General features: G+C 35.4%; 1 protein-coding gene across 3 annotated transcripts; it reads left to right on the top strand.

Moving 5' to 3' along the window:
* Positions 1 to 5,651: 5,651 nt before the first annotated feature.
* Positions 5,652 to 8,934, top strand: LOC145066221 (protein TRANSPORT INHIBITOR RESPONSE 1-like). Of its 3 annotated transcripts, none has more exons than XR_013688662.1 (3): positions 5,652 to 6,347; positions 6,988 to 8,338; positions 8,716 to 8,934. XR_013688662.1 is itself a non-coding variant. In XM_079013434.1 (3 exons), the coding sequence occupies exons 2-3, from the start codon at positions 5,893 to 5,895 to the stop codon at positions 8,282 to 8,284; spliced, it is 1,752 nt and encodes a 583-aa protein (XP_078869560.1). In that variant the 5' UTR covers positions 5,673 to 5,762; positions 5,835 to 5,892; the 3' UTR covers positions 8,285 to 8,514. The 3 variants fall into 3 exon arrangements, 2 of the variants coding, with proteins under 2 accessions (XP_078869559.1, XP_078869560.1); XM_079013434.1 differs by lacking the exon at positions 8,716 to 8,934 and having other exon boundaries at positions 5,673 to 5,762; positions 5,835 to 6,347; positions 6,988 to 8,514; XM_079013433.1 differs by lacking the exon at positions 8,716 to 8,934 and having other exon boundaries at positions 6,988 to 8,514.
* The last annotated feature ends 2,630 nt before the right edge of the window (positions 8,935 to 11,564 follow it).

Below are 11,564 nucleotides of genomic sequence, written 5' to 3'. Positions count from 1 at the left end.
GGTATGTCATGGAGCTTGCAGATGAATCAGATGTAGATCACCTTAAACAAGTAATGTCTGAAACAAAGTTGAAAGTGCATTTGTATTTATTGGTGGTAGATGAAGTTAAAGAATAACAGTGATGAAAAGCTATTTTATTGGAGCAAAAAGTAGTAGAGGTCGTGGAGATAGACAATCTGATGGAAACCGGTCTAGGTATGAGGAAATGATGTGAGGTGAAAATCGGTCACCGTCTACTTCAATTTCTTCACGGGACACACATTGGCTTGATCTCGTAAATATCTGTAGATTTTCGCAAATCAGAGTTGTAATTATGTTTCACTATACCTCCATAAAAACGTACCCCATACAAACCTGTCGTACTCATTATAGTTAATATAAATAATCTTGTAGTTATAAATAAATAGTAAATTTACTACTTGTTCCAATTATATACATTATCGGGGAGCTCAAACACTACCGACAGAATGCACATATTTGTATCACGTCCTATGAGACCTTTTAACAAAACACCATATTCACAAGCATTACCGCATCATCATCACTACAAGTCAAGAATGTTGGCCCTTTTATGTAGTCTTCTATATCTTTCAGTCGTAAATCTTTATCTCTTAAATTTGGGAACAACCGACTCCGTAATAAAGATTTTGTGTTGTGTTTTGTATTGATTACATGTGACATCCCCATTTTCACGGCCAGAAAAGACCGATTTTGTTTATGCTTTATAAAAATCAGAGTACTTCTTTAATAAAAATGTTGCGTAATTTGTCCCCGGAAAACATGATAAATACGTTATTAAAACATTTTCAAAGAAACATATTTTATTCATTTTAAAACTTTTGGGATGTCATCGTCAATACATGACATAAGCATAAACGAAACTTACATTTATTTACACTAGTGATCTACATCTCTTTAATCTCTCAATGTAATGTCACTTTATATCGACACCTGTGATATAAATAAACTGAGTGGGTCAGGTTGGGAAACCTGGTGAGTACATAGGGTTTTCGACCCACAATAATATAAATATTATGTTAAACAATCAAACAATCCACCCAATTACCCATCCCCATTATCTTCTTTACTCTTAAGGATTTAACCTAAGAGTCATCTATCCTGCATTCGTTTATTCCGAAGTCCCTTACTTCCATGGTTATAGGACTGACACTAAATCCATAGCTGCCGATGTTCATTCGTAAAGCACTAATTCCATAGCTGCTATAGTCTACTCATCGGGTACTAAATCCATAGCTACCAGTGTTCATCTAATAGGTACTAAGTCCATAGCTACCAATTCCTAACAGGTACTAAATCCATAGCTACCAGCGTCCAACTAATAGGTACTAAGTTCATAGCTACCAATTCCTAACAGGTACTAAATCCATAGCTACCAACGTCTAACAGGTACTAAGTCCATAGCTACCGGTGTTTGTCCAATATGCACTAAGTCTATAGCTGCCAACGTATACTCTCATCATCTTATGTCTCTCATCGTTCATCTACCCATGTCATACCCAACATATTCGTATAAAATACGTATACAGTTTAAATTATTTAAAACATGTATAAAACGTTCATCCGGCATAGACATCAAGTATTCAGATAATATGTACACATAGCACGTAGTTTATATAAAATATTTCATATCTATGTGTAAGATGAAAGGGACTATGCACTCACCTGAAATGTGGTGACTTAGCACTCGGACAACGCTTCGATACTCTCAAAACAATTTCCTTCGATATAACCTAGTATCAACACCACTAGGGTTTAGTCTAATGATAACCGAGACTAATTAATAGTCTAGCTATTATTATTATTATATAAGCGTTAAATAACACTCAATATAACTCATAATAATAGCCCAAATAATTATTTTAAAGACCTAATAACATTACTATATCGAAACATAAGCTACGCTAAAGATAGGGTAGGTACAGCTCACTTACAGCGGGTTTTCTCAAAAACCGGGCTTCGCTGGAGCAGCGTTCCTGAGCCTAAAGGCTCTTTTCTCGGAGCCGTCGGGCGCTCCGGGGCTTCCGCCTTGTGCTAGGGAGTTACCCTAGGCTTTGGGGGGTTAGGGAGGCTTAGAGAGAGAAAGAGTTTAGAGAGAGAAAGAAGAGGGTTGAGGGGTGAGGAAATGAGGGAATCCGGCACCTCTATTTATAGGGTGAAATCCTGACGGACTCGCCGAGTCGGTTTACTGACTCGCCGAGTCAGTGCCACGTGTCATCACCTGATGGCTTTCCTTGGGGAGAAAGCCTTGGCCCATATTCAGCCACGTCACCCTTTCTGCAGCAGCACCCTGCTGACTTCTAAACCCCGTAACTTTCGCATACGAGCTCCGTTTTTGACGTTCTTTATATCCACGCGTAGGTAAAAACAAGATCTACAACTTTCGTTTAGACTTCGTCGGCTAATTCTCGACCGATCTCAAATTTAACAGTAGGAGGCGTTTAGACTGTTAAATGACCGCGAAGAATTCGTAACTCCTTCATACGGACTCCGTTTTCGTCCATCTTTTTACTATTGAGTTTCTATTAATGAGATATTCAACTCTCATTTAGGTCGCGTAAGCCAAAAACCGCTCGAACTAAAATTCGAGTTTCGGGCCGTGCACTGCTAAGCCGAATCTTAGAAAAATCATAACTTCCTCATACGAAGTCAGATTTGAGCGTTCTTTTTATCGACGCTCTTAGTTTAACATATTCTACGACTTTCGTTTAGATTTCTAAGGCTAAATCTCGCTCTATCGTAAATTCACTATTTACGCTTCCCGGTGCCGTGCCGGTTTTGCCGTAAAACTTCGACAGGCCATAACTTCTTCGTTATAACTCGGATTTCGGCGTTCTTTATATGTACGGAAACCTTGAGACATATTCTACAACTTGGTTAAGATTATTTATTCTAAATAATCTATTGTCGAAAAGTCGTTTTCGACACTTATTGCCTCAAAATTGACTAGCCCGGATCTGCGGGCGTTACATTACATCAACATAAGGTCAAAATATCAAACCCTGATCAAACAAAATTCAGTTTCACCATATTCCACCACCCTGCCTTGTAACTCGAACTAAAACCTCCTAGCCCTGGCTACCAGCACATCACGAACCTCGTGCAACATCATCAAATGACAGAGCATCGGGTCACCATTCAAGGTGGGCATACCAATGAAGATCCCAAACGGTGTCTCTCGAAATAATTTGATTCGCCTACTATTTAGTTTTGGAATGAACTTCATCAACATATTGCCCACCACCCCTTTAAAAGTTAATTCTACAAGCCATCCTCGCATACTATGTTGCAAAAGATAACACACACACACACATATATATATATATATATATGTATATATATATATATATATATATATATATATATATATATATATATATATATATATATATAGAGAGAGAGAGAGAGAGAATTATTACATCAATACTACAAATTCCTTTAAACGATATATCGATGTACTATGCAAGAGGGACAATTTATGTAACACAATAAATTTCATCATTTATCAAAGTACATTATTATTTTAAATAGTTATAACTTTTAAACTAAGCTAATTTATATAACATAAAATTATCAAAGCACATTGTTATTTTAAACCTAACCTAACCTAACCTAACCTATATAAGATAAATTTCTTTACACGATATAGCAATATACTATGCGAGAGGGACAATTTGTGTAACACAAGAAATTTCATCATTTATCAAAGTACATTGTTATTTTAAATACTTATATATTTTAAACTAGGCTAATTTATATAACATAAATTTATAAAAGCACATTGTTATTTTAAACCTAACCTAACCTATATAAGATAAATTTTTTTAAACGATATAGCAATGTACTATGCAAGACGGACAATTTCTATAACACAATTTAAAACATATATTTCATCAATTAGCAAAGCACAATGTTATTTTAAATAATTATAAAATTTAACCTAAACTAAGCTAATTAACATAAATTTATTGAAATACATTGTTATTTTAAGTAGTTATAAAAAAATCATAATCACAGTTATCCCAATCACATTTACAACATTGTTTATTAACAAAATCCAAATCACATTTACAACAAATTCAAAATCATCAAAATAAAAATAAAAAATAAATAATTCTGTAGAGGCCTCTGAGGATCCGCAGAAAGGTCCTTTGCGGATCTGTTCTTCAATATCACACTTCTGAGGAATTGTTCTTCGAGTAACAATGTCAAAATCAGGTTTTTTCTGATCTATTAAACTACCATACACCCTACAGAACATAATTCTCAACATAATATTTGATTCAATAACACATTTTTAAAATAAAAAATCGACATTATTAACACTAAGTATGGTTTCATACAATTTCAAAACGAGGATAACACTTACATGAGTTCCATACCCATAGGATGAGACATCATCATGTAATTCTTGCACTTTTCGAAATTGTCTCACCATTTTACTTTTGTTCGATCCTTGGTCCAGCAACAATCTCGTCTATCTTCGTCTTCAGCAACAAACTCCCTCAAATTTGTAACACCCAGAATCTAGAAGATTAATTGTAGAAATAAATCCCCTTTCCTAGAGACTAGCTTGGCGAGTTGATGGTGGGAAACTCGACGAGTTGGAGGCTTTTGGGTCGCATGTTTATATGGACCAACTCGGCGAGTTGGTGAAGGGAACTCGACGAGTTGAACGGTGATTGAGAAACCCTAATTTTTAGGGTGTTACACCCTATTTAAAGGCCTTAAGTTCTTTCGCTGGCCTCCTTACCAACCTCTTCTGTCCATAAACCCTAAAATCGAGCATTATCTTCTATTGTTGAGTATGTGAGCTTGAAGAGAGCCTTTAGTGTTCATTTTTGATGCATGTTGAAGGAGCTAAGGAATTAGGAGCTGTATGGCTTGAAGAAGAAGTATTGGATCCATAATCTATGTCTCATTTGCCAAGTTTTTGAGGTATTAAGTTATCACCTTGCTTTTTAGTTGAAGAAGAAGAACATGGTATTTTTTTGGTGAATTTACTAAGTTAACCCTGCCACTTAATTCTTCAGTGAAATCCTATTTCCGTAGAGGTATCAGTCGATCCGCAGAGCCTCTCTGCGGATCTAGTGGTCATCTTACAAACCTTAGATTTTCATGGTTATTTGAGGAAAATTTTCTTTTAATTGAAAACCATCAAATCAATATAAACAACATTAAAAAAAAGGGGGTAATAAAGGTAAAACGAAAAGGTTCCATATTCTTCTTCTTCTTTTTTTAATCAAATATGAGATTGTTTCCGAAAAAAATAAAAATAAAAATCAATCTGAAAATTTTCGACAAACCTTATAAAGTATCTTTAGAAAAAGAAAAACATAAAGGTTTTTCGGAAATAGAGAAAAGATCTAAACAAGCTCTATACTTATACTGTTCATACACATTCCTTATTTCCTTCGCTTAAATATCAATTATCCATTTATTTAAGAACCCATCTTTGAAAAACGGAAAAACCCATTTAGGATAGAAGTATCTGGAATCCGGACCCGTTTGAAAAAACGATCTTACGGTGCGAAAAACATCCTTCACACAGGTCACCACACGGACCGTTGATATTTCTTTGATGCACACCACCACCATAACAGGCTTATATATAAACCCCAGTTACATTTTCATTTATCATTTAACCTCCATCGTCACACGCTATCGATAACATCATTCCACAATCTTTGTCTCTATCATCTGCGATTGGAACAGCTTCAGTTTGAGCTCGTTACTACTTACTGGTGTGTTCTTTCCTTAGATCTGAAGCTGATAAACATACCACTGATTGGCGAGTTTTCTTCTCTGTTCTGTAGATTCACCTATCGGACCGAAATTCTACGATATCTAGGTTTCCGGTCACGACGGTGCAAAATGGGATTCTCGTTTCCGGAGGATCTGTTGGAACATGTTTTCTCGTTCATAACCTCTGATAAGGACAGGAATGCCGTTTCATTGGTGTGCAAGTCGTGGTACGAGATCGAGCGGTGGTGCCGGAGGAGGGTTTTCATTGGGAACTGTTACGCTGTGAGCCCGGGGATTGTGATTAGGAGGTTTCCGGACTTGAAATCGGTGGAGTTGAAAGGGAAACCGCATTTTGCGGATTTTAATTTGGTTCCGGATGGTTGGGGAGGATATGTTTACCCATGGATCGTTGAGTTTTCAAGAGCGTACCCTTGGTTAGAGGAGATAAAGCTTAAGCGGATGGTAGTCACTGATGAGAGCTTGGAGTTGATTTCCAAGTCTTTTAAGAGCTTTAAGGTTTTAGTTCTGTCTTCATGCGAGGGTTTCAGTACCGATGGACTGGCTGCCATTGCCGCTAATTGCAGGTCGAGCTTCTTTCCCTTTACTGATATAGTAGCGAAAGAATGCTTGAAAACCAAATTTCGTATATTAGTAGTTGAGCTCTTACTTAGTTAATTTGCGAAGAAAGTTTGATTCTCGAGGATGACAACCATTCATAAAAGATGATAATAATTATAATTGCTGCTTGTTTCAATTTGCATATTACTTTTTGTTGTTCCCCTCATGGATGGTTCTTTAGATATGAGTTCGGAAATTATCTACATGCATCTCTAATTTTACTTTGATTGCTTCAGTTCCATCTTAAAATTCCTTTCATATGATGTGATTAATGTATTTATTTGTGAAATTTCGTATAGAGAGTCTTTGACCCCGGCATCTGTATAGCATATAGATCCTGCTAAGCTCAATTTTTTTCCTAGTGGATTCTGTTGAAACATCTTTTGATTCTAATTCTACACATCTGTTTTATGGGGAGTTCTTTTGAAAGTTTGTATGTTTTGTGGGAATTATAACTTGGGTAATGCAACAGTACCAAACTGTTCATTTTGCCTAATCTTAACTAGCTGCAGCTGAGTTTATTGTCGGGTATGAAAACTGTAATTTGTTTGTTTGTGTGTGTATATGACGTATGAACTCATTTGAATCCTCCTCCTCTGTATGCAGAAATTTAAAAGTACTAGATTTGCGGGAGAGTGAAGTGGAAGAGCTAAGTGGGCATTGGTTAAGTCACTTCCCTGATAGTTTCACCACATTGGAGTCTCTTAACATAGCTTGCTTGGGTTCTGAGGTAAGTTTCTCAGCCCTTGAGCACCTGGTTGCCCGCTCACCCAACTTAAAGACTCTTCGACTCAACCGTGCTGTACCCCTTGACAAGCTCTCCACACTTCTACACAGAGCCCCACAGCTGGTTGAGTTTGGCACAGGTGCCTATTCTGCAGAAACTCGACCCAGTGTGTATTCAAGTTTAGCAGAAGCTTTCTCACATTGCAAAGAGCTTAAAGACCTTTCTGGGTTTTGGGATGCTGTTCCTTCATATCTCCCAGCTATTTATCCCGTTTGTTCTAGGCTCACTTCATTGAACTTGAGCTATTCCCCTATTCAAAGCCCTGATATCACCAAAATCATAACTCAGTGCCCTAATCTCCAGCGTCTATTGGTATTGGATTACATTGAGGATGCTGGGCTTAATGCCCTTGCTATGTCATGTAAGAACCTACAAGAGCTAAGGGTGTTCCCTTCTGAACCATATGTAATGAATTCAAATGTCTCCTTAACAGAACAAGGCCTTGTTTCTGTTTGTGAAGGGTGCCCTAAGCTTCAGTCAGTTCTCTACTTCTGTAGACAAATGTCAAATTCTGCATTGTTCAGCATTGCTAGGGCACGTCCTAACTTAACATGCTTTCGTCTATGCATTATCGAACCCCAAGCCCCTGATTACCTCACATTTGAACCACTGGATTCCGGTTTCGGAGCCATAGTAGAACACTGTAAGGACCTCACACGTCTTTCATTATCTGGTTTCCTTACAGATCGTGTGTTCGAGTACATTGGGGCACATGGTAAGAAGTTAAAGATGCTTTCTTTAGCTTTTGCTGGCGATAGTGATTTAGGGTTGCATCATGTTTTATCGGGGTGTGAGAGGTTAAGTAAGTTGGAGATTAGGGATTGCCCTTTTGGGGATAAGGCTTTGTTGGGTAATGCTGCTAAGCTGGAGACAATGCGATCCCTTTGGATGTCTTCATGTTCAGTTAGTTTTGGAGCGTGTAAATTGCTTGGTGAAAAGATGGGTAGGGTTAATGTTGAGGTTATGGATGAGAGTGATTACTTGGAGTTGGATTCAAAGTCGGATGGTTGTTTAGTTGAAAAGCTTTATGTATATCGCACAGTCTCGGGTCCAAGGGATGACATGCCTCCCTTTATATACACAATGGGTCAAGACTCTGCATACAGGTTGAATTAATTAGGGATATGATGTCCATGTCCATGACCATGGGTATAGAAGATTGATTACAAGGTACTCCGTCATTTGAGTCGCCTTATTTATTTATGTTGTTAATTTAGTAGAAAGTTACATTTTTCTTAGAGTTTAGTTTGCATAATGTCTTCTGAGGGGATTGTAATATGGCATTTCTTGACAGGAAATGTGATGGAACTCGGTAATAAATTAAATATTGAATAGTTTATGTGTTATTTTTATTTATTTCAATTTCAATATATATAAGGTATTTTGGTCTTCAAACATGTAAATGTAAATTATAAGGAATCTGGCGGGATGGAATTATGTCCATTTGGTAACCAAACACTTCCATAGACCAAGGAAACCAAAATGCTTGTAATTATATTCACCAAATTGCGTGATAGTAAGCCGAGCAAATCTGTTGGTGATTGCAGGTATTATGATATGCCATGGAGTCTAGTGAAGCAGAATGACAGCTGGCTTGATTCTTTTGGACCGATTATTTATTTTTTTACCGTTTGGATTCTCTTGGATCAAATTTCTTTAGTCAAACGTATCCTGATAATTAAACATTAGCAACGGTTACTGATTATGTACATATACATATATCTTAAAATCTGTGACACTGTGATATATATATTTTTTGCTCAAAATCCTGCCTCACCTATTTATTTATTTATTAATTAATTAATTTGGATTCCATTCCAAGAGCAAGAGCCAAAAGAATGGTTGCATGTCTTTTATTGTTATGTAAGTGTCAGGCGTGATGTGAAAAACAGGTACAAGAAGTAAAAAGTAATAATGGTTTTGATGTTTTTATATTATAGTGAGAAGTGAGTAGTGACGCCTGGCTGCCTGGCTGCAAATGGAATAGAAATATAGTTGTTTGGATGGATTCATGTTGGGTTGGGTTGGGTTGAGGGGTCTGAGGGACAAAGCTGCAGAAGAGGGACCATTCCCATACGCCAGTCGCCAGAGACTCAGAGATTCCATGGTGTCCACAACTCTCTGCTCTTCCATCTAATGACTAACGACTAATCACTAATGACTAATCTAATCTTTGGTAAAATATATTTCACTCATTTTGCTTTTATCACTGGGGACCACAATGTTACCTCTCATTTGCATGTCTTTTATTCATTTAATTACATCCATAAATAAGCATGTCTGTTGTGATTTGTGATCGGTCGCCTTGCCCTAAAAGTTAGAGTAACACACTTCAATTTATACGCAAAAGTACTATCTTTTTTTTAAAAAAAAAAAAAAAAAATACAGAGCCGATTACCAACTGTAAAATTTAGGTTTTTTTTTCTTCATAAAAACCTTACGTTTTGCATTTTTTTCATTTTAAATCCATTTTTATAAAATAAACTCAACTTTAATATTCATTAGTATTTATTAATGAGGTCGGTTACCAACATGTAATCCTTATAACCCTTAACTCAAGTGGCCCTAAGTATCGATCATCTAGAATAACTGATTATAAAAGTCTAGGTCACGTTTATGTTTCTTCTTTTTATACATCATATTCGGTCATTTGAGATGACTTCTTCTTCAAGGTAAAACATAAACTTAGCAAGGTATGGTGAAATGGAATTCTACTATTGTAATAGATAAAATTTGGGTATTTTTAAAAAGAACAATTAAATATCTTCCTATATTTTGTTCATATATTAAATATTTATATGTGTCACATTTAATAAAATTAAAAACGTTTTAATATATTTATCATCATTTAACATAGGTATGAAAATACGTAGGAAAGAAAATATAGAAATATATTTAATTTATCTTTTGAAAAATATAAGAATTTTTAGGTCTAAAAGGAAAAAAAAATCTAAATATCGGGACATTTTATAAAAATTTCCTATATATTATATGAGATTGACGTTTAATAATAATAATAATAATAATAATAATAATAATAATAATAATAATAATAATTACATAAATGATGAATATGACGAGGCGTTGAGAAAAGAGGCCCACATACATGCAAAAAGGCAGAGCAATAAACAAGAGAAGTGAAGGAAAAGCAAAAACAGTGAAAACCTGCCAAAAAAAAAAGCAGTAAGTTTTGGACCAAAGTTGTATACTCGAATTTAGTCACCACCCGCTTTCATGCATGCCACTCTACTTTTTGCAGTTTCTTTACCCCACTTTTCACTTTCACACTACAGCTTTAATACCCTTATTACCCTTCTTTTTAACATTTTTCAAAATTTTATTACCTCATAAAGATTGAAAATGCTCAATGTATTGAATTATTTTAACTTTTGTGTATATAATTGAATTGGCCAACGTATCTATGAATAAGCCTCGAGAAACGAGTCTTTTGACCTCTTGGTAACATTAATCTTACCAAGCGTAGGCAGTAAAAATGACTTGCACTTGAGTCTTGACCTTTAAAAAGAAAAACAACTAAAAGTCTGCATCGTACACAGTATCATCTTAATCGATTTTGTTGTAGGGTACATGTGTAACAAGAAATATTTTATCTAAAGAATAAGGTAGTTTAGACAACAAACCACTCTCTATAGAACTAGTCCAAAAGAAATCTTACCATAAAGGAAAGCGGAGAAACACACACATACACACAAAGGGCACGTATAACAAAAGTTCTTAATGGTTGGAGACATGATGCGGTAGGAATAAGGTGCCTCAACTTTTGACCACACCATGTGTATACATATATAGAAGGAGAGGCAAAGTAATTTGTTAAGGTGTTCTTTATAAATTAATTAGACACACACACACACACACACACACACACATATATATATATATATATATATATATATATATATATATATATATATATATATATATAAGCAATAAATAAAAAATTTGAGAATTTGAGGATAGACATGGGCCTACCTTGGCTCTTATGTGGCTCTGCCCTTATATAGAAGGACAGAACAAAAGCACCGAAGTTAGGGGGCTGAAAAACAAAACTTCAAAACAAAACCATCACTATTAGAAAAAATGTCTTTTATGACACACAATGCTTGTCATAAAAGGGTACATATGACATGCAAATGTGTATCATTAAAGTCCTGTCATAAAGGAAGACGATACGTATTTGTGTGTTATTAAAACCCTATCATAAAGGAATACGACACACATTTTTATGTGTCATAAAAGAATATGACACACATTTTTGTGTGTTATAATTTCAAATGTTTTTATTTAAAAAATATTTTTTTTATAGATATACTAGTTTTCAAACTAAATAACAATTAATGTTTCATAATACAAAATAACATATCATACAACAAAAATA

This window comes from Lactuca serriola, chromosome 8, assembly GCF_051521515.1.
Source record: "Lactuca serriola cultivar US96UC23 chromosome 8, Lser_US96UC23_V15, whole genome shotgun sequence".
In the NCBI taxonomy this organism is placed as follows: Eukaryota; Viridiplantae; Streptophyta; class Magnoliopsida; order Asterales; family Asteraceae; genus Lactuca; species Lactuca serriola.
The sequence above is the reverse complement of the archived record's forward strand: the minus strand, read 5'-3'. Positions and strand labels throughout refer to the sequence as shown.

Coding starts and splice junctions, on each gene's coding strand:
- LOC145066221 (XM_079013433.1), top strand. CDS start 5,893: ATGGGATTCTCGTTTCCGGAGGATCTGTTGGAACATGTTTTCTCGTTC. Junction 6,348..6,987: donor GCCATTGCCGCTAATTGCAG/GTCGAGCTTCTT, acceptor CTCTGTATGCAG/AAATTTAAAAGTACTAGATT.